Below are 23,286 nucleotides of genomic sequence, written 5' to 3'. Positions count from 1 at the left end.
TACACTGAAGCTCCTCTAAAATCAGGGGCAAGGCATGGGTGAGATGTGAGGGACTAACTCTTACTTTAGTCCAACTGTGTGGCTTCAGCTGTGTGACTTGCCCACTGGTCACTTACTCCTTCAGGGGTTGGGTCTCTTGTGTGCAAAGCTTCATCAATAACAAGATTCTTGAGAGACTGAGATGCACAATTTATGGAGCACATTGAAGATGTGTGTGCATCTGAACATAAACCCTGCCTCTGAGAGGCCAGGCAGAACGGAAACAGTCCCAGCTGCCCTGGTCTCCATCCAGTCACACGGTAGAAATGTTTTTCAATTAAAGCTAAGATGCTCTTCCAATGTAATTTATATTGATCTCAGAATTTCATCACATTCTTTTGATTTTAGCAAGTCTTCATCATTTGAGGAGGGCCGTGTGTGTTTGAGAACACCTAAGGTCACTAGAAAGAAGGTGATCAAATGGGATGTTTTCATCCTGCCCTGCCCCACCATTGCACTCTCTCAGGTGTGGGAGAGGAGGGCCGTTTCTTTAAAACTGTGAGAAAATGGAACTCCTTATGGCACCAGTAAATTTGTGAGGCAGTTCCTAAGACAAGAGGAGTCTAGACATTTGCACATCAATAGCAACATTACAGTACGGGTATGCGCATGGTTGTGCACATGCATGCATATGTTGCTTTTAAATTAGAGTTAAACTCCGATACTTACACAGTGAGAGACTCACAGCGAGATCTTCTGGAATAGGTTACAAAATGCTGTGTGTGATGTTTGTTTTGCTGCACCAGCCTTCCATGCTTTGGTTAAATTGAGCGCATCTTCAACTGTCTAACCATATGATAACCTTAATGCTTGACCATTTGGAAGACATTTATCTGGCACTTCTTTTTAGGTAAAAAGTTAATTCCTTATATTGCAGTGCTAAGGAATGTCAAGATTTTCTGAAACAGCTGGCTGAGGCCAGGGTCTACTGCAGATGCTATGACAGGCAACAAGTATCTGCTTTTGAGCATTGTCTAACCAGCCCTTAAATAAAAGGAAGCATGTACTCAGTCACCTAAGGTGAAAGCAGATGGCATCTTAGTGCTCAAAAGAAGCCTGTATTCCTCAATCATGGAGGCTTTTTCTTGGTTCTTGGTAACTTTCTGCTACTCACTGATGCCAGAGACTTTCGAAGACATCAGGTGGTGCCACAAAAGGACTCTAAAGATACCCCACCTGGTCCAGGTAGTTCATACCATTTAAAACTGGACTCTGAGGGCCTGGTGGGAGAGCCTCAGAGAAAGCCCTGTTATATTTTCAGGATATTTATTTGGACTATTTTTAAAATCTAGTCAGCTGTATATTCTTAGGGAGCATTCTTGTTCTTTCAGTTGGTGATTCAATGCTAAGAAAAGCCACTTAAATAGTGTTTTATTAGCATTCTGTTAGCTTCTGTGGAGTGAATGATAGCCCTGGGGTCTTTCCTAAGTACACTTTACTTGCATTTACACTTGCTTGTGGGGTTTGCACCAGCCCAGATAATTAAGATTCTGGCCCATGTCTGTGTCTTGGTTTACCCAGGTGTTTAGTAATGATGACATTGCTGTCCCTATGGCTGTCACCTGATGTGATCACAAGACCACTGAGATGGTCCCCTTGTCACCCAGCCCACCAAGCCACTTGTGTATACCAGCTGGGCAGAGGACCAACTGGAGTCTATCTTTTGCCACATTGAGTTCAAGTTTCTTCTCTCTTTTACTATGGAAAATTTGAAACTATATACAGTTTCTGGAGATTCTAGAGTACCAAACCATTGCTGGACTTGGAGTCAGCCTCCTACCCCCTATTTCATATACAACTCCAGTTTCAAAGCCAAACCTCCCTAAGTCATTGAATTTCCCCATATATTAACAGTTGTGTCCTGCCCTCCTCGTTTCCTTTCATTTCCAAAAATTGCTGTGCTCTTGTGTTTAATTTTTTACTTGTTGACAAAATCCCTATAGAATGAACAGATAAAGTGTGACAGCTATGGCAGTCTCTGAGGACAGTGTCTTTTGCTGTGGTAGCATGGTAGCTCTCTCCATGGGTTGTAAACTGTGCACTTTGTAAAGAGATGATGTTATATCACCAAGGTTCTGAGCTCTGCAGGGTGTCACATTGCTCTATGTAACAATCCCGGTGCTGGAAATGATTACATAAATCTGAATGGCCATTTCCAAAGTCTTATGAATCTGGAGAATTCCTTACTCTTTGGGGAAAAGTTTAACAAAGACTGTTTCTTTGTGGAGAAGGACCTGGCCTTTGTAGCAAGCTTCTGTTGAACACGTCAGCAGTGTTAGTGTGTAGCTGTGCATTTGAAAAGTAAGCATGGCGTGTGCTCCGCTGTGCTCTAACTCCATGCAGATGTGTGCTGCGAGAACACGATGTGCTCATTTGTTGCATTTATGCTACTTTCTTACTTTAAGTAAGATGGATGAAATTACATATTAAATAAAAACAGCAGCTCCAACAGCAGCCCTCAGCAAATGGAAAAAGCCTTCCAGAGACAGTAGAGATGGCTTTAATAACTCATTGACTCAAGCGATCTGTCTATTTAAAAGCTTGTGCATAATACCTTCTTTGTGGGATTTATTCAGTGCTAACTGTCTAGTGTTCCGACATGATCTGCTATTAAATTGTGTTGATGCAGTATTACCCAACCCGTTTGTGTCTTCTGTCTTGGCCAAATAGAACAGTAATTTTCTATATTCACTCAATGGCATAGACACCTTCGTGGTAGGAAACTCCACTGAACAGGAGTAGCTGCGTGGCCTTGGGCAGCCTGATAGTCCTACAGTTGAAGGTTGCTGTTATAATTGAGCGAGGATGTGCAGTTAGCACAGCGTGGTGTGCATTTGTCATTCTGTTCATTCTCAGCTTCTTAGCGTACACTCTGGAGCTAGGACGGTCTTTTTGTTGGGCGTGCTTCACTGCTAGAGGGAACTTGAGAGTGCACCGGACACTTTCCTTTGTGAGACTGCAAAAGCCAGGTCTGACGGCTGGCTCCAGCCAAAGCTTCCCCTCCCATCCAGGGCTGCCAAATACGTTTGAGACGCTCCCCAGCGCTGGCTCTGCATCCTTCCCAGTTTCTACCCCTTCTGTTGGCTTTTTCTGTGACCTGGTTAACTTTAAGAAAGTTTTCAAAATGCAAAACCTACTTAACTTTGTTTGATGCTCATTTAAAAATAGGGTTGATCAATACCAAGCATTAACTGTAGGCAACAGCGGCACTTCCTCATTGATCTCCGTGCTGATGCCTGCAGGCAGGCAGGCTTCTGAGAGGGTGAGACAATATGTGAACTGCACTCTAGGACAAACAGAGGAAGCAGGTTTCCGTTTTCTGTGGAAGAGCTTCTGCAGCACTTAGTCCCTCTCGGTGAGTTGCATGTACAGAGGCTCCAGGTGGCCTACTGACTGCTGCTCAGGGAGTCTTCTGCCACAGCTTTTACCAATTGCTAGATGCTACTCAAGGTTATGTATGTATGTATGTATGTATGTATGTATGTATGTGTGTGTGTGTGTGTATATATATTTACACACACATCAAAAGCCCACTCATTTTATGCTAATTAACACATGCCAGCTAGTTAACAAATCCACTAATTAGCAAATAGGTGTGAGGCAGAGTATGGAGATCTGGAATGTGTCCTACGTGGTAATTAGTTGCACACCAGTAAGCCCAAGTCAGTGAGTACCAGAAATGTCTGTCAACCAAGAAGGGATTATGAGAAAGTTGTGTAAGGCTGTTGGGTGCAGGCAGACCCAGCCCTGTGTCATCTGCCCTGTCAGCCAGAGCTCCAGCAGCTGTGCCTGTCACCAGCCCTTTGTGCTGCTTGCCCATCAAGCTCACAAGCACATACATGCTGCCTCTCTCCTTCTGGAGAAGTCCTAGTCGCAGACTAAGGAGGCTGATCTCCCTGACCTCCCATTCCCATTATGCACCCTTCCAAAGAAGGATAGATATAGCATCACTCTTGTCTTTATTAGACTGTTAGCCAAGTGTATCCTCAAGAGAACTTGTTGGATGCTAGATAATCTTTTAAAATTTTAAAAACACAAAACAAAACTAGGGCTCTGGAAATGTAGAAGGCTTTCACATTTGAACCCAAGAGACACCCTAGTTAAATTCGAGATGCCTTTCCCACTAGGCTTAAGGTTATCAGCCCTGGATGTCACTGAAGAGTTCTGGTGTCCAGAAAGAATGGGAGTGGCCAGCAGTCCGTCCTGCCCTGCGCAGTGCCGTTGCCTGCCATGGGGGCGGTAGCCAGGGACAAGCCTCCAGCAGCTTCTTTTTCTCTTCCTGTTTCCAGAGGAAAGAATGAGGGTATCAGTATCACTATCTGTTTGATTACTGTGTTGACATTTTTAAAGTGCCATTAATCACAGGAAATGGAACTTAACAATGTAGAAAAATACCTAGCTAGAGAATGTCTAGAAAGAGAGCCATGGCCCGGAACTCACATGACACTGGAGCCAACTGGGTCCTAACCGTAATTTGTTGCTTTGTGTTGTCGTGGTTTTACCTCATTAACTGGGCAGTGTCTGTGCGAGCAGGAGAGATGGCGAGTGGGGCAAAGGGGAGGTCTAGAGACAGCATCGTGCTATGTGCTATGTAGAGTATGTGGAAAGAACATTTAGCCTTAGATTATAGCGTTGAACTTTTACCTGCATTCTTTTGGGAGGAAATCACTTTTTCTTTCACACCCCTCCCTTTTATACTGTTGTGTTGCTGTGGGGAGCTCGAGCACCCCTAACCGCCCTCTGGGATTTATGTTCCTGTTGAATGCTCCGAACCTTTTACTTGTGTGTGGTTCGATGGCATTAGTGTCATTTGAACTGGCAGTGTCAGGCCACCTTCCTATCACGGGCCTCAGGCATAGCTATTCATGTACAGCTAGGATGGGGAAAGGGAGCAGTGTCAGAAGCTAGGCGTGCTTGACATGTGCCATGCTAGACTCCAGTATCAGTAGGTTGTATTTGTCTATGAATCTAAATTCAATGTTTTCCTATAGAAAGTTTCAGGAAATGTGAGATAATGTGGACATCCTTGTCTAGGAACTACACATGTGACACTGATCTGTTGTGAACAGCACACTGTGAAATGTTTCTGGGCCAACTCTAACCCAGGCATGGCAGGTGCCACACTTGGAAAATAGCACAAGAGCCTAAGTCCACCTTCCCCCCCCCCTTGCCCACATGCCCTTTAGCTAAATCTTACCACAGCATGGAGCATACCGTAGACTCAGTAAAAACCAACTGTTGTGTGTGTCCTGGGATGACCTAAGTAAGGAAATGTAGAAGGTAATATCACTGATAAATGTTGGGCTTTTCTTCCCTCTGAAGGTTTTTGTCGTTCATTGGGGGCACACTGTGTGAGATTGGAAAACCTGAAATGCAACAGAAAATAAATGAATCTCTCGGGAAAGAAGGCATTGAGAAAACTGCTGAAAGGTTACAGACGACTGCACAAACCCTGCAGGTCATCATAGATGGTCTGAGCCAGCCCAAAACCTTTGACATCCGAACAGGTGAGTGTTGCCCTGGTCTTCAGGAAGCTCCCATTACCACCTTTGGTCCTCAGGACAGCAAAGGGCCACAGGAGAAGCCTGAGGGTCAGCACTCCTCCTCCACAGGAGAGGGCCAAGGGCCAGCAGTCATCCTCTGTAATCGCTTACATTCCTGTCTGGAGCCAAGCTTCAGACTGCTTGCCCATGTTGTTTTGCTGCTGCACCAAGCAGGACACATCTCATGTGCTCTGCTTCTGTGTGCATGGAGGCATGCTATCCCTGATCTCCTGTAAACTCTATGCCTGACGAGCCAGAAGGTAAAGTTTTCCATTCACACCAAAAAGTGAATCTTCTTCCTAAATTACAGCCTTCCGGGTTTCTGGATTCCATTTCGCTGAGCACATTGAACAAATAAGATGATATCTCTGTGCTGATTGTCTTTCTAATTTAGAGTGTTCTCAGCTTTCTGTGCTGGGAGGGGGTAAAGGAAGTGTAATAGCCGTAGTTGTTGAGAGCAATGACCCATTGAGACAGAACTGCAGCTGGAGAAAACAAAACACTGAGTAAGACCAGTGCCAAAAATGTGGGCATCAAAGCCTCCCAGTTGTCCTCGTGTAACGTGGCTGTTCCTACAGATGGGACTGCGAAAGCCTGCTTCTCTCTTTGTGGATTCCATGACTGTTTCTTCTTGAAGGAACATTAAGATCAGGGCATCTCGAGAGCGTGGGATTGGTAATATGCCCATGCACTTAGTGGATGGTTGACAAAGGCACTTGAGCTACAGGTGGCTGGACTGTGTTTTCCTGTCCATCTGTAATTTCTATCAAGGTGTTGATTGCTCCTTTATCTCAGTTACAGGAGGGACTCAAAGCAAAGACAAATCCTCAGTTACCTTGAGGAGCTGCTTGCTGAGTAGAGTGCAGATGGGCCTGGGCTTTCCAGAATGCAGTTCTCAACAGGTCTTTCTAAGCAAACTGGCAGCTAATCTTTGCCCTAGTTAAGTCATACACATTTCCCAGGGAGAGGCAGATGAATTTGGAGGTGGGGGTGGGGTAGGTAGTATTTTGGGTATCTCCATGTTACAGTATTTGTATTACATCTCTTTTCTCCTTTTCTCAGAAGAGCTTCCGTCTTCTGCCTCCTCCTTTCCTTATGCTCTTCTGGCTTCTGTTCTTTGCTGACATGACTCCTTCTGTTTAAACACTCCTTGCTAGTTAGTCTCCTTACTCAGAGCACACTAGTTCAGTGGCCTAACTGCTGCCTTAGCTCCTGACATTCAAATTTACATAGTTCATGGAGGATTTCTGGTTTCTCCATGTTCCCTGCTGTCTTGGGGAACATGATAAGTAGTTCCTGACTCTGGGTTTCATGCAAAGCTGAACTGAGCAGCTGATCAGAACCCCGTTGGAACTGGCAGCTGCTGAATTTCTACAAGGAAAGGAGGGAAGAGACTTGCAAGTGTGAAACTGCCTTGCCTGCCTGGGGACCAGTCTGCCTCTGCCCTGGGCCTTGGTGTCACTTCATGATGACATGGTCTCAGCCTGTGTGGTTCAGATTACCAGAAGTTCTTGCTTTGGAATTTAGCATCAGGTGAAATCCCAGAGTCTGTTTCCACGTTAGTGTGTTTAATGAGGACAGTGAGGTTTAGGGTTTATGGATTTTTGTCTTGTTTTACAGGAGTAGAGAGAGCTCAATTTCTAAAAAAAAATGATCTTAAGGTGGTTTGAGGAGGGAAAGAAAGGTGACTAGTTGTTAATGCAATGTAAAAGATAGCTCCATCAAGTAATCTGGGCAAAGTAGCAGCCGTGGAGGAAAAGGAACTGAGTCAGAGGGTCGGAGGGCCTGGGGAGCTCACAAGCCCCATTTCAGCCTCCTGTCTCGCTGTCTCGGACTGTTGCTGTTTTATGTTAGCCGGAGCCACGGTGGCACTTCACCTGCTCTGTGCTCACTTTAGGAGCTAGTGTCAGAGAACAGATCTGTGTACTGGGATGGGCCAGGGAGGGGCTGGAAAGAGCCTGAGACGAGGACCGAGGGTCTTCATCCTTGTGGAGCTGGCATACAGCAGAGCACCTGGTCACCAGGTAATATCAGTAAGCAGTCAGTTAGCTGAACTACAGAGAGAGAGACTAGCTCTGGCCGACTCTGGCTGGCGTGCAGTTCTGAGCCATAGGTAATCAGAAACCTATACATTCTGATTGAAAAAATGTGTTTGAAATAGAAAGAATTGATTCCCAAATTCTCACTAAAGTAAAGAGAGAACATTTGACTCCACTTGCATTTGTCCGAAAGCTAGTGGAACAATTAAAGAACCCACACACTGAAAGCCAACTCCCTGTCTTGTGTGTCCAGGGCTCCCACATTCTGAGCATTTGTGATTTAGTCTGGTGTAGTCACTGAGCAAAGATAGACTCTGTCCTTTACAGGGAGAAAGTGACCCGACTGTGCAGAGCCTCCAGGCGGTGCTTCTGACTGTGCAGAGCCTCCAGGCAGTGCTTCTGACTGTGCAGGGCCTCCAGGCAGTGCTTCTGACTGTGCAGGGCCTCCAGGCGGTGCTTCTGACTGTGCAGGGCCTCCAGGCAGTGCTTCTGACTGTGCAGAGCCTCCAGGCGGTGCTTCTGACTGTGCAGGGCCTCCAGGCAGTGCTTCTGACTGCAGAGCCTCCAGGCAGTGCTTCTGACTGTGCAGGGCCTCCAGGCAGTGCTTCTGACTGTGCAGAGCCTCCAGGCGGTGCTTCTGACTGTGCAGAGCCTCCAGGCAGTGCTTCTGACTGTGCAGGGCCTCCAGGCAGTGCTTCTGACTGTGCAGGGCCTCCAGGCGGTGCTTCTGACTGTGCAGGGCCTCCAGGCAGTGCTTCTGACTGTGCAGAGCCTCCAGGCGGTGCTTCTGACTGTGCAGGGCCTCCAGGCAGTGCTTCTGACTGTGCAGAGCCTCCAGGCAGTGTTAATGGCCCATTGGTGAGACTGAGTTTAGAGAAAAGAAAGGGTTGAGAAACTATTCTTGAATTGTCAGCAGGAACTGTTTCTCCCAGGATGTATTTTTTCTCAAGACAGGCCTGTGTCCTTAGCTTCTTTATCTCTTCTCTCAAAGAGCTTTATTGATCTAGGTATCCATATCAATCAATACACAGTGAATGTCAGCCCTCTAGACTAGACATGGTGGCTTCTTGGTTATACTAACACTTACCCTCTTTCCTCACAGATTTTGATAAGCCTGACTTCAAGAGAAGCATAGTGTGTCTGGAAGACCTGCAGGTTGGGACAGTTCTTACAGGCAAAGTGGAGAATGCCACTCTGTTTGGGGTTTTTGTGGATATAGGAGTGGGGAAGGCTGGGTTGATTCCTATCCGGTTCATAACAGAAGCAAAGCTATCCAAAACAAAGAGGAGAAGGAGCCTGGGCCTGGGCCCTGGAGAAAAAGTGGAGGTGAAAGTCCTCAACGTTGACATTCCCCGGTCTAGGATTTCGCTCGACCTGCTCCGGGTGCTGTGAGTGCCCCACCGAAGGCCAAACACCATGCGCTCCCTCATTTCTACAGCCTGGGGAGAGCAAACCAGAAAGAGCTCATGAGTCCCCGAGAGCAGAAGAGAGGGAGGGGCTCCTGGGTACAGGTATTCATCACACTATCCTGACTCCCACAGACAGAGCAATGGACGTCATCGAGGGGCATCCTACAGCCACAGTTTCTGTCTTTGTAATTCCTTGTTGACCACACTACAGCAGGTGGCATCACATCTTCCTGCTAACGTCTGCTGCCTTAGACCTGGTGGGTTGTCTTACTTATTTGAAATGTGTGGTATTGATTGACACATTAAAACTAACAGTCTTTAATCCTGCCGTTTTATTGAGATATTATTAGCACTTTTGTTCATAATTCATAATTTTGTAATAATCTTTATTTTCCCTTAGCAAACCAAGTAAAAATATACTAGTAAAAGATTATCATGTGTTTTTGACCATCTATTGAATCATGTCAATGTGTTCCTCAGAACATATGTATTGACCTCTACAATAAATTACTGGCTGGTGACTTTGGTGTGCTATGTTCATTGAGTGAGTGCTAGAAGCCACAGTAAATTAAAAATGTGATTTGTGGAACTGTGCCCTGGGGAAGAGGGAAGATTCTAGACATTTCAAGAACGACTTTAATTGACATAATTCATCATAGAGGCCATATTCTTTCTTAGCCATCATCTAAGAAGGTAGTGAGTGACCCTGACTCTTAAGTGTTGTGTGACAGCTCAGGGTCAGATGAGGTGAGCAGAGCCCACACTGACCACTCAGTGAAGTGTCTATGTGAGTGAACAGGGCCCTGACAGTCTCTGGAGTGCGGATACTAATGTATGGCCAGCCCACTTTCTTTGTCTTGGGCAGTAATTTGAAAGTAAGCGGCCATTACCCTTGAAGAGTTCAGTGCTGCTGCTGCTGCGTGTCTCAGGATGCCGGATTTGGGATCATATAATCACCCAGTGGGAGTGGTCAGGAAGGAGTGTACTTGTGGTGCACAGCAGGTCTGCCTGGTGGCTTCCTAATCTCAGCACACTTGGCCTGTCTAACTAGTGTCTGTAGGTGTCTTTGACAGTCTGTTTTCCTGCTTCGTTCCTGCAGACTTCTCTGCTTTTTACTGCTCTTCACTTGACAAGGTGTGCTAATGTGTTTTCAGTTGATCTTTCTACTCATTCGTGCCAAAGGCTCTCTGGTTCACAGTGTACAGATGAATGCTAAGTCATGTCCTTGGGCGCTCCCAGGAGTGCTCCTCCTCCCGGGCACTTGGGATGAAGGAGCCTGAACAGCTCGGTTCCTTTGATAGCTAAGCCTTTGTGAGAGGGAGGACCAGGCCAGTGTGTCCTTTGTGAGAGGGAGGACCAGGCCAGCGTGTCCTTTGTGAGAGGGAGGACCAGGCCAGCGTGTCCTTTGTGAGAGGGAGGACCAGGCCAGCGTGTCCTTTGTGAGAGGGAGGACCAGGCCAGCGTGTCCTTTGTGAGAGGGAGGACCAGGCCAGCGTGTCCTTTGTGAGAGGGAGGACCAGGCCAGTGTGTCCTTTGTGAGAGGGAGGACCAGGCCAGTGTGTCCTTTGTGAGAGGGAGGACCAGGCCAGTGTGTCCTTTGTGAGAGGGAGGACCAGGCCAGCGTGTCCTTTGCCCTTTTCATCTAACAGCGTGTCCTTTGCCCTTTTCATCTAACATGATAGGAACTCTTCATAGTCCAACCTGGGAAAAGAAGGGCCATGTCTCTGTCGTCACTTCAACCCTTGCTGATGTGGCTTTTAGAGCTGGAGCTGGTTTGGAGGCAGTGCCTTTCTGTAGAGTTTGGCTGTCAAGGAGAGGAGGAAACAGCTTAATGGCTAGACAGTGAAATGGAGCCAAGAGTTTCTATGTGTTTCTAGAGAAAAGAGATAACATGTAATGATGAAGAGAAATTTGATACCGAGGACAGGAAAATTACTGAATGATAGCCTCGATTGAATGGATCCGGTTGGAATCCAGTTCATAGAAGGGGGAGTTTAAGGTAGGGATGCAGTGACAACTGGATTGTCACTTGTACCCATCCGAAGAGGGAAGCTCAGCTTTCTGCAGCAGAGTGGCACTGGGTATACCAGCCACTCTGGGACAGCCCTCATGTTCAGGAGTTGACCAACATAATATGAACAATGGGCGCCACAGGAGTTTGTGTTGTTTTGGTTTTATGTGTAAGCTTATATTTGGTTACACTTTGATACTTTGAGGGGGATTGACATGGTCTTATTTTGTTTTCTTGGTTGGGGGGCTGTTGTATTGAATTTTTTATTTTTGAGAAAGAAATTAAAGTTGGGTGGATGAAGAGAAGAATAATAGTGATTGAATATATTTAAATTTAAATTTTTTAACAATAAAAAATAAAAATTTTTATAAAAGATAATACAAAAGTTGATATTGTAGAAGAGGAGACGGTATATGAGCACAGAGGTAGGAGTTTATGTGAGGACTTAAGATCTCTGGATGTCTTCTGGTTTTCTTATTGAAATAAAGAAGAAAAGATCAGGAGATCGAGAAGAAAGAAAAATATAAGAAAGGGGTGAGATAGAGTGAAAAGTGAAAGCTGGGTCCATGCTCAGACGTGGAGGACAGACGAATGGCCAGCCTGTGCTCAGACGTGGAGGACGGACGGACGGCCAGCCTGTGCTCAGACGTGGAGGACGGATGACCAGCCTGTGCTCAGACGTGGAGGACGGACGGCCAGCCTGTGCTCAGACGTGGAGGACGGTGTCAGCCAGATCATCAGTGGGGCTGCAGGCTCAGGTCAGGTCAGGAGGAGAGGGACCTGCCTGGATTTGGAAGTATGCCATACAGATACACCATAGAGAGAAGGGCAGGAACGTAACGGCTTGCAGATAAAGTGAAATTTAAACTTGGTAAAAAGAGAAGTGGACACCCAGGGGAAAGCTAGGGGTGGGGGTGGCAGGAGAAACTGCAGGCCAAAGGATTATAGAGAGAGCCAAGGAACATTGAGGTGTGGATAAAAGACATATCGGTTAGAGATAAGATCAATTGAGCTGCATAACCTTCCCAGCTGGTAATGATGGGGCAAGAGAGATGGTGACATAGCATGTAAATAGAAGATGAGAAGATGACCACTAGAAGTCAGGAACTGAGAGTTTGAAAGCATTGTCTATGAATAAAGATCTTGTCTTGATAGTTACAAAGAGATGCTGGTCTAAAATACAGTGATAGACCACTGGAGGCTGGACAGGTTGTCTAGTGGTGAGGAACTCTTGCTGATCCTCCAGAGAACCCAAGCTTAGTTTCCAGCACTCTCTAAATCCAGTGCCAAAGGTTCCAGCACCCTCTTCTGGCCTATGTGGGCACATAGGACATTCACCCACACAAATATAGGCACACACAAACAGAAATTAAAAGATCTGAGAGAAAGCATGGGAGAGGGGTCACAAAAATCAAGATTCTGGCTGTATTTGGAAGTACACAAAGATGGTCCCAAGGCTCCTGTCATAAGAAACTGGGACTGTATGTAGAATTGTCTACTGAGATGGGGAACCATGAGAGGAGAAGTGAAGAGTTTATTTAGGACAGGGATATGCTAGGTTAGTAGGGTCTTGGTTTCTTTCCTTGTTGCTGTGATAAAAAAAAAATGCTCCAATAAAAGTGACTTAAGGGAGAAAGGACTTATCAGGCTCACATCCAGGTTATAGTCCGTCATGGCATGGCCGAGAAGTCACAGTGGTGGGAAAAGAACTGGTCATGTAACACCCACAGTCAGGATAGAGTGATCAATGCATGCACGCTAGGCCAACTCCCCGTCATTCATATTGTCCAGGTCTGGGAGCCCAGGGAAGGATGCAAGTGGCCAGACCCCACAGCCTTTAACATAGTTAAGGACATGCTGCAGATCTGTCTACAGAGCAGCCTCAGCTAGACAATCTCACAGACTGTCTGACCATCGCAGAATGAGCAGTTAACTGTTTTAGACTTAAGAGCAGGGAAAAAGAACTCTGGAAAAGCCTCTAACTACAGTCATGAGTCCGGAAGAGACCACTAGAAGAAATAGGTGAGCATAAAACAAAAGTAAACAGACAGAAACCATGGCAGACAGTCCTAAACCCTAATCTCTCCAGAGACTGGAGTGCATTTCTTGCTAAGAGAAAGCGAATTGAAGGGACCGTGAGAATAGCTAATGAAGATGGTCTGGTCAGGTGGTATGGGCAGAATCCACCCACTGAGCACCTTCTGGGAAAGGTAGAGGGGTGAATAGGTCAGGCACCAGCGCCACCACCTAGGTTACTTACCTCCTGCGTAGAGTGCTGGCTGTGCCAGCTGCAGGGCAGTGGTGAGGTTCAGTGGCACATGCTGGATGTATCCTGGCATTTTGGAGAATCCACTGCCTCATATGAACTGCACACCATGTAAGAAAAGACAAGTCATTTATTTATTTAAACTGGGGATAAAGTGCATTCCCTACTACATGTCGCTATTCCCAGATATATCCTTTTCATGATAAAAAATTGCCCCACATATAGTAAGTAGGTGTTCAATAAAAGTGAATGAATGAACGAACATCTAATAAAACTATAAAATCTATTAGGCAATTGGTTCTCATTTATTATACTAAACTGCAAAATGTCAAATATTCAAAAAACAATATAAAAGATGAAAAAATATAAAACTTTACTACTGAATATAAAAAAAAAAAATGAGCAACTACTTTAAGGTTTACTAGGTACCTGAGAGGTACGCACTGCATTGTAAAAAGACCAGCTCTGGCCTAAAGAGACAGCTTGGCAAGTCAGAGGACCAGGGATCTAATTCTTGGACCTAAATTGTGACATACAACTTTCAATAACTCTAGTTCCAGAGGTCTGTTTTCTTCCAGCCTCTGAAGGTAATAGGCACACACAGTACACACATATACATGCAGACAAAGCACCCATACACATAAAGAAATATTTTTAGAATTAGAAACACCAGTTCTTCAAAAAATAGCACCCTACAAAAACAGCCTATTAGACACATTTGCCAAAATTCCAAATAGCTTTTTTTTACGTTTGTTATTTAGTTACTTTAAAGATTATATGAAAAGGGAAATATTTCTTTAATGGAGTAATAGCACTGGTAGTTTGGAGGGAAATATCTAGTATTGAAGTATATTGTAAAGCTGCTTTCATTTAAACAGTGTGTGGGGCTGGACAAACAGGACCAAATAAATCAACTTAATGTTAATGAAATCTGTGTGTTAACAAATGGAGTTTTGAATTCCGACAAAATTATATTGTCATATATCACATAAAATAAATCACAGATGGATATACATGAATAAATTACTTTCAACGGTTACAAGCAAATAGAGATGGGCTTGGAGACATTTTTGAATTTAGAAAACAAAGACAAACATGAGAAAGCATGGACGTATGGATCTGTGAATGTAAAAATTCTAATCAGAAGGGCATTCCCCAGGCAGTCGTGATGGGGCCCTGGGCCAGGTGCCGCCAGGGTAAGGAAGGAACCACGCAGTGTGTCTCCAGCACTGTGGGCCTGGAACTGAAGCGTCATTCAAAGATGCAGCAGGTTCGATGTCACGGGCATTCCTGAAGAATATTGGTATCATCTCATTTCCATCTCATTCGTGCTGGAAAGTCACAAGACTTTAGAAAGCTTAGCTCTGGATTCATGGAGCACTCAGGTCGGAGCAGGAAGGTCTGTATTTCTAACTCTAACCCCAAAGTTAACACTTGTGTTAAAACTGGAAATGGCAAGAAGGGACAGTATGAGAAAACCAGAAATAAACTTCGTCTCTTCACTTTGGTCTCCTGCCTAAAGTCAGTCATAATTATGAGTTGGGTTTTATTAACAAATCGGAGATCTCCTGAATGACCAGGCCTGTTGCCAACACCATCTATTCTACAGGAAGAAAGATGAGATTTCTTCTCACTCATCTTACAGGGCAAGGATGGTTCACACAGGTGGGTTTCTTATTCAGGTGAGAGGAGGAGCAAACTCTGCTCCTAACAGCACTAGCTATACCACTACCTCTTAGAAGTTAAGAATCACCCCCAGAGAAGATACACTTCTCCTGCCCTGAAAACCATGATACCCAACCCTCAAATACCTTAGAAAAATGCTCATACTAAAGTAAGGAAAGGAAAGTATTCATCTAAACGGCACAGAGCTGTGCCAGCGAGCTTCCCACAGCAGGATGGTAGTCCTCAGACCCAGGATGCTGTGCAGGCGAGGAAAGTCTAAAGCTGAAGGGACAATGGTAGCTAAGAGATGGGGTAGGGCGCATATGTGATGACTTTGTGTCGTTGGAGAACAAACATTTTGAGAATCCTGTTTCATCCAAGCAATTAGGCAGAGGACAATTCTGGATTTATTGCAGTATCTTACAAAGCATCCAAGTAATACGTGTGAGCCTGATGCTTACTAAACACCATCACTATGAACCAAACTCTCCACCCTTACAGCAAGGAGGGAAACTTACTTCAAAGCAGCCAGAGTTTGCATGGCTCTGCGACCCAGTGCCTGCCTCCTTGGATCACCTGACATGCATGTCCCGGGTCCAGTTCCCTCAGCATTGAGGAGGAATGTGGCACCAGAGAAAAAAGTGTTCTCAGATCCTTTGCTTCAAGCTGCCAAGGGATTCATGAAACAGAACACAAAATGCGCATCTGGCCAAATGTGTGTGATTTGGTCCTTTAGTAGCTCAAATAACTGGATTCTTAGGTGGACTATTATTTTATCTGACACATACCTGAAGTTCTTGGGGGCCATTTTATCATAATTTTATGACCTTTTTTCCCTGATACACACACACACACACACACACAGTGCCACAAAATGTACAAATATTGAAATTAAAACATTCACAGTATATAAAAGGTAGCCACTTTTATAGTTCATATACTTTCCAGATCGTGTGTATTCTATGAAGACTTTTAATAAATTGGGGTCTTAACTACTGTTTTGCTAAACTGGGGTTATTTTTACTGGTCTGTTCTCTCAATAAAATGCAGAGTATGAATGTTACTTTCATATCAGCCCCTACATATCTGCCTCACCGTGGGTCCTGGCTGGAGTCTGAGATGTCCCTGGCAGAGCAATCCTTTGAGCATTTGTTCTCCTAAATCATGGCACTGTTTTCAAGGACTGTAGGACCTGAGTCGGTGGGCCCTATGTGGCAGAACAGGTCCTTTAGAAAAGAATTTTTAAAGGTTATACCTGTCCCTGGTTCCGGTCTTGTGCTACTTCCTGGTCACTGTAATGTGGTCCACCCACAATTATGGTGGCCAGGAATAATCAGCTTTTTGTGATCCCTGACAAAAAGCTGAAGTGGTGGTAGGCTAGGACCTGAGTCCTGAGCTAAAACTAAAAACAAACAAACAGAACCCTTCCCTCTTCTCTCCCTTAACCGTTGTGTCAGGAGTTCCATGACAGCTGCGAGGAAAGCGTTGTCTATGGAAACTGTTGCTGGAGCACTGCTCTGTGGTCCCGAAGGCATTCCTCTGAGTGTGAGCATATTTACATGCTCAGGGCTAAGGATGGGGATCAGTTTGTGACATCTCTGTCTCAGCTTTGTATGTCCACCACTGTGTGCTGATGAAGGGCTAGGTGGTGAAATAGGATGTGTTGTTTGTTTGGGGTTGTGACATTTAAAAAGGGAGTCATACCTGGAAGAAATCTTTCAGGAGTAAAAGTGATTCTGCTCCTGTGTGACTCACTAGTCTTGTTACAGTGACCAAATCCCTGACAAAAAGTTTAAGTGGGCAAGGATTTCTTTCAAAGTCAGACTGTAAATGTGGGCGCGGTCCTTCACAGTGGCGAGACAAGCACACGAAGCAGCTAGTCCCACGTCCAAGAGCAGAGCACGCTGGTGCCCGCTTTCCTTTTCTCCCTTCTTCCTGGAAGTTCAGCCCATGAGATAGTTCTGCCTATGTCCAGACTCGGTGTCCCCTGCTCAATTACACCTCCCTCAAGACACCGTCACAGAAACAGGCTGGAGCATGTCTCTGAGTGATCCCAAGTCCAGTCCAGACAACAAGAAGGGTCACCTATCATTTGTCCAGTTACGGCACCTTCTTAGAATCTCTCCTTTAGCCTGGACAACCACATTCATTTCCAACCCGTCCATCAGATCCCAGGAACCACCTTACCGTAGATGAGATCCTCTCTGAAAAGTTTCACTGACCTGCTAGGCTGCACCAATCCAGCTCGCCATTACAGACCCTCCTCATGTCCCCAAATCCCAGCCCACACATGTCATCCAGTCATGACTCAACAGCGCTTAGTCAGTGTCCCCCTCGGCCTTCGTCTTGGGGCTTGTGACCTTGGGTGCCTACACTACTGATGCCAATGCAGGCATCTTGACCCCCTTAGCCGCTCCTCCTCTGGCTTTGACCTGTGTTCTCTGTCTTCTCGCGCTGGTTCTTCCAGCTGTGTCCACCTCAGGCTTTCTCTTAGCTCACTTTCTGCAGGAAATGGAGCACGGAGCAGTCTCATGCTCAGGGTGTTCTGAGGGCTGCAATGTTAAGGCAGCGAAGGCAGAGAAGATTGAAGAGCTCAGGAAATGGAGGAAGCAAATCCAGAGAGCTGCTGCTGGCTGTGCTGCTCACAGCCACGTAGGCAGGCCCGCCGTGCCTGCCACTACACACCGGCTCCCCTTATATCTCTAAGCTCTGCTTCTCCATCTGTCCTCAGCGAGTGAGGAGACGGGGCTATACCGCTGCTCCGGAAACACGTTGGATCCCCACGGCAATGGTTGTGATGGAGGCCATGCTTGGTTCTGGTTTTTGTTCTCCATCTTCGCGCCTTGCTGAGTGACCACAGTCCCACCCAGGCTTCTCACGAAACAACTGGCCGAGAAGGTAGGGCTAGAAGTGATGAGAGACGCCCACATGGATCTGGGGAGTCCTATAAACCACCAGTACAAACATTAGAATTGGTCAGATGGAGACATGGCTCAGCAGTTAAGAGCACCTGGCTACTCTTCTGGAGGAGGTCCTGAGTTCAATTCCCACCAACCACATGGTGGCTCACAACCATCTGTGATGGGAATCCAGTGCCCTCTTCTGATGTGTCTGAAGACAGCAACAGTGTGCTCACATACATTAAATAAATGAATAAATCTTTAAAAAAAAAAAAAAAAGGAGCTGGTCTTCCCCTCCCCCCACACACTTTTGTATACTAGGAAGCCGCTCCATGGCGGTTTCCACATCCTCCCTGGTCCCCATTCTGTCCTTGTGGCCCTCAATTTACTGGCCCTAGCCACCTGGCTCTGGATCCTGCCCATGTTCCTTTGCCCCCCCCATCCCCCCAGAGCTCGGGCAGCTGCTGCACATCTCTGCAGGGAATGAGGAGCTCCGAGCAGGAGGGGGACTCGGGAGAGTTTGGCTCCGGAGTGATTGATACTGGAAGCTGCTGGAGCTGAAATGGCTGTAGGTCAAGGTCCAAGAAAACCAAAGCTGACAAATGGCCCTTAACCCACACCTCTCAGAGAGGAAAGTGCGCCATGTCCCCGTCCATCCCCAAGATAAAAACATCAAACCCCTAGGAGAGGCCATGCAAAACGAGACTGTGTATGTCTAATTTGACAAAGGGTTATTTAAAAATAAATGGCTGGAAGCAAAGCGCAGAGCAGGAGAAGTCCTCCTGGGCTTCTGCCAAGCCTTCATGACTGCAGTCTGCTGCGCCCAGTAAATAGGGCCAGGACCAAAGAAAACAGTCTACAGCTACGCTTCACCTCCAGACGCGCACCCCAGCTTTCGCTTTCAGTCGTCAGGCTTACTGAAATCAAATACAATAGACCATCCACCCATTTAAATGGAGCATACCAGCCAATCTGGGCAGGGTGACTCAAGCCCTTACTCTTGTCACTCCACTCAGGGAGCTGAGGCGGGGAGTTTGAGTTCAAAGACAGCCTGGATTATGCAGCAAGACCCTGCCTCAAAAGACAATACAACAAGACAGTAATGGAGGGTTCAAGTGACGGTTTTAGTGCATTCGCAGACCTCTGCAACTGCTGCTACACTAAAGTCTCCAGGATTTCCATCACCCAACAGTCTCCACTGACAGCATCCCCACATCTCAGCCTCAGCCTCAGATCTCGGCAGTGACTAATCCACTGACCACCTCTGTGGCTTGGCCTGTTCGGGACACATCATACAAAAGGAATCATAGGAGGTGTGACCTTCTGTGATTCGTTTGACATGTTGCCAAGGTTATCTGTGAAAAGTGTGGACCGGTACTGTTTCACTGCTGCTGAATAATCTATGCTACATAGGTATACCACACTGACCCTCTGTCCACGAGCATTGCATTGTTCTACTTCGGGGCTATTAGGAACTATTCTTTCATAAACCTGCATGCATATATTTTCATGTAGCTTCCCTTCCAGGTGTGTCTTCTGGTAGATACCAATACATATGATTAGTGAAAGTGCATATTTTATTTTATTTTATTTTATTTTATTTTATTTTATTTTATTAGATAGGGTTTCATTATGTTATTCTGGCTAGCCTGGAGCTCATTATATAATAGCCCAGGTTGGCCTTGAATGCCAGGGACCTGTCTGCCTCTGCTTTCCAAATCTTCATCAGCATTTGTTATCATTTTTGCTTATTTGGAGCCACACTCCTATTCTGGCATTGTGATTTTACCTTACATTTGTTTCACAGATAATGTCGTTCATGTCCTTGTGTGCCTTCTGACCGAACATTTATCTGCTTTGGAAATGTCTAGACTATGGCCACACTGTTATTAGGATAGCTGTCTACACTCTGGGCTTCTTCGTGTCTTCTTTAGAGGTTTCTTTTCAGACACACAGCTTTTTCTAACTGTCCCATGATCCTTGCCCCTGCCCTTGCACTTTCCTGAGGATGTTTTCTCAGGCTTGTTTTTAGTTTTCCCATGTAATTTACATAGGCCCCACCCCCATGGTTCCTTTGAGCCTTTGGTGTTGTGCTTAATGAACTAGTGTCGAGTCCAAGATCCCAAAGATTTATGACATTATTTTTCTTTTCAGGATTTTAATTCTTTTAATCCAGGTGCCGTGATGCTGTACCTATAATGCCCATGCTCAGGACACTGAGGCAGGAGGATTACCAAATTAAAAGAAAGCTCAAGCTACGCATCAAAGCCTGCCAACTTTAGCTCAGACAGGTTCCTAGCTAGTTCACAAACACAGTGTCTATTTGTGGAATGAGACAGAGGCCTAAACTGATCCTTTGCATGTCAGTATCCAGTTGTCTGGCTATCCCAGCACTATCTGTTGAAAGAAAAAGACATTTTTTTCTTATTTGTTTTATGACATTGTCAATAATCAGTTGGCCATGGTGTGTGGGAGCTCTATCCTGTAGACAATTCTAATCCACACACCTTTATGTTAGTGCCATTCACTCCCCTTTTAATTAAAACTATCTACACATTTTGATCATGATTTTTTCCCTCTCTCCCAACTCTTCTAGGTCTTACCCAACTCCCTACCTACCCAACTTCATGTTTTCTCTCTCTCTCTCTCTCTCTCTCTCTCTCTCTCTCTCTCTCTCTCTCTCTCTCTCTTCTCTCTCTGTGTGTGTGTGTGAAAACTAAAACAAGAAACAAAAATCTCCACAAAAACACAAAGAAGTAAAAATCTAAATAAACAGGCAAAATACCAATAAGACAAAATGATGCCAAAAAAGAAACAAAGAGTCCGTAAAAATCTCAGAGTCCATTTTCTGTTGGCCAACTGCTCCTGGGAATGGGGACTGCACTGACTGTGGTTGATGACCCCAGTAACTCCAGCTGAGAAAGTGAAGTTCAGTAGTGCCTAGTCCTGAGTGCTGCAGGAAAGAGATGCACAGTAGCACACACTCTGAGTGCTGCAGGAAAGAGATGCACAGTAGCACAGACTTCTGAGTGCTGCAGAAAGAGATGCACAGTAGCACGCCCTCCCGAGTGCTGCAGGAAAGAGATGCACAGTAGCACACACTCCGAGTGCTGCAGGAAAGAGATGCTTATTAGCACACACTCCGAGTGCTGCGGGAAAGATGCACAGTAGCACACCCTCCGAGTGCTGCAGGAAAGAGATGCACAGTAGCACAGACTTCTGAGTGCTGCAGAAAGAGATGCACAGTAGCACAGACTCCTGAATGCTGCAGGAAAGAGATGCACAGTAGCACACACTCTGAGTGCTGCAGGAAAGAGATGCACAGTAGCACAGACTTCTGAGTGCTGCAGAAAGAGATGCACAGTAGCACGCCCTCCTGAGTGCTGCAGGAAAGAGATGCACAGTAGCACACACTCTGAGTGCTGCAGAAAGAGATGCACAGTAGCACACCCTCCGAGTGCTGCAGGAAAGAGATGCTTATTAGCACACACTCCGAGTGCTGTGGGAAAGATGCACAGTAGCACACCCTCCGAGTGCTGCAGGAAAGAGATGCACAGTAGCACAGACTTCTGAGTGCTGCAGAAAGAGATGCACAGTAGCACAGACTCCTGAGTGCTGCAGGAAAGAGATGCACAGTAGCACACCCTCCAAGTGCTGCAGGAAAGAGATGCACAGTAGCACAGACTCCTGAGTGCTGCAGGAAAGACATTCACAGTAGCACACCCTCCGAGTGCTGCAGGAAAGAGATGCACAGTAGCACACACTCCTGAGTGCTGCAGGAAAGAGATGCACAGTAGCACACACTCCTGAGTGCTGCAGGAAAGAGATGCACAGTAGCACGCCCTCCGAGTGCTGCAGGAAAGAGATGCACAGTAGCACACCCTCTGAGTGCTGCAGTATTAGAGCAAACTTTGAGTTTGGGGGGTGTGAGTCCTCTTTGTTCCTAATTCTCAAGAATATCTTGGCTATTCTGGGACCCTTGCATTTTCTTACAAGCCAGAGGATGAACTTATAAATTTCTCCATCAAAATCTGCTGAGGACTTGGTAGGATTCTGTTGTTAGTGTTGACCAACTGCAGAGTGTTGTCATGGTAACAATTTTAAGATTTCCAATCACAAACATGAGATGTTTTTCCATTTACTCTTTTAAATTTCTTTCCATACCTGTTTTTTGTTTGTAGATGATAACCTTTACATTTTTGTTACTCTTATTCCAATTTTATTCCTTTTGATGTGACTATAAATGGGTTTGTTTCCTTATATATATTTATGTACACTCACTGCAAGTATGTAGAAATATAATTGACTTTTTATTATTTTATTATGGTCTTGATTTTGTATAATGAATAGAAATAGTTGTTCTTTTTTTAAAGATTTATTTATTTATTATATATGAATATACTGTATCTGTCTTCAGACACACCAGAAGAGGGCATCAGATCTCATTACAGATGGTTGTGAGCCACCATATGGTTACTGGGATTTGAACTCAGGATCTTTGGAAGAGCAGTCAGTGCTCTTAACTGCCGAGCCATCTCTCCAGCCCTCATGTCTTAGTCAGGGTTTCTATTCCCGCATAAACATCATGACCAAGAAGCAAGTTGGGGAGGAAAGGGTTTATTGAGCTTACACTTCCACATTGCAGTTCATCACTAAAGGAAGTCAGGACTGGAACTCAAGCAGGTCAGGAAGCAGGAGCTGATGCAGAGGCCATGGAGGGATGTTCCTTACTGGCTTGCTTCCCCTGGCTTAATCAGCCTGCTCTCTTATAGAACCCAAGACTACCAGCCCAGAGATGGTACTACCCAAAAGGAACCCTCCCCCTTGATCACTAATTGAGAAAATACCCCACAGCTGGATCTCATGGAGGCATTTCCCCAACTGAAACTCCTCTCTCTGTGTCCAGCCTGTGTCAAGTTGACACACGAAACTAGCCAGTACACTCTAGAAACAGTCGTTCTTTTTGGTTGATTTTAGGAGGAGCCAGTTGCTCTCACTAGAGCCTTAGTACAATTGAAAAATAATCTTAGAAAATATTAAGCTTTTTTTCAATATTATGTGTGATATTAGCTGTAAAGGTTTTGTGTGTGCATGCGCATGTGTATACACATGGATGTGTGAGTGTGTATGTGTGTATACCCTTTATGAGACTTAAGGTCTTTCTATTTCTAATCTTTTTTAAAGTATTTTGAATTCTGGCAATTCTTTTCCTTCATTTTGAGATTGATAACGCAGGTTCTAATCTCTAGTTTTCTAATACAGAATTTACATTGATTAATTTTCAAATGCTGACTCAACCTTAACACCACTAGTCATGGCAGATGTTACTTGTTGAATTGTGCCCTTAAAAGTCTGTAAGTTATAGCTCTGCTTCTCAGTACCTCAGAATATGATAACCTCAGTTACAAGTAAGG

At 45.4% G+C, this 23,286-nt stretch overlaps 1 protein-coding gene across 2 annotated transcripts in view; it reads left to right on the top strand.

The window, feature by feature from the left end:
- Nucleotides 1-9,551, top strand: part of Srbd1 (S1 RNA binding domain 1) — a 174,793-nt gene extending 165,242 nt beyond the window's left edge. For both annotated transcript variants that reach the window (XM_052186509.1, XM_052186511.1), the window contains exons 20-21: nucleotides 5,362-5,546; nucleotides 8,724-9,551. In XM_052186509.1, the coding sequence (XP_052042469.1) occupies nucleotides 5,362-5,546; nucleotides 8,724-9,013 (475 nt within the window). In that variant the 3' untranslated portion in view covers nucleotides 9,014-9,551. The remainder of the gene's footprint in view (nucleotides 1-5,361; nucleotides 5,547-8,723) is intronic.
- The last annotated feature ends 13,735 nt before the right edge of the window (nucleotides 9,552-23,286 follow it).

The sequence above is a fragment of the Apodemus sylvaticus genome, chromosome 6, assembly GCF_947179515.1.
Source record: "Apodemus sylvaticus chromosome 6, mApoSyl1.1, whole genome shotgun sequence".
Lineage (NCBI taxonomy): Eukaryota > Metazoa > Chordata > Mammalia > Rodentia > Muridae > Apodemus > Apodemus sylvaticus.
Note: the sequence above shows the minus strand (reverse complement) of the source record. Positions and strands in the feature narration are given on the sequence as shown.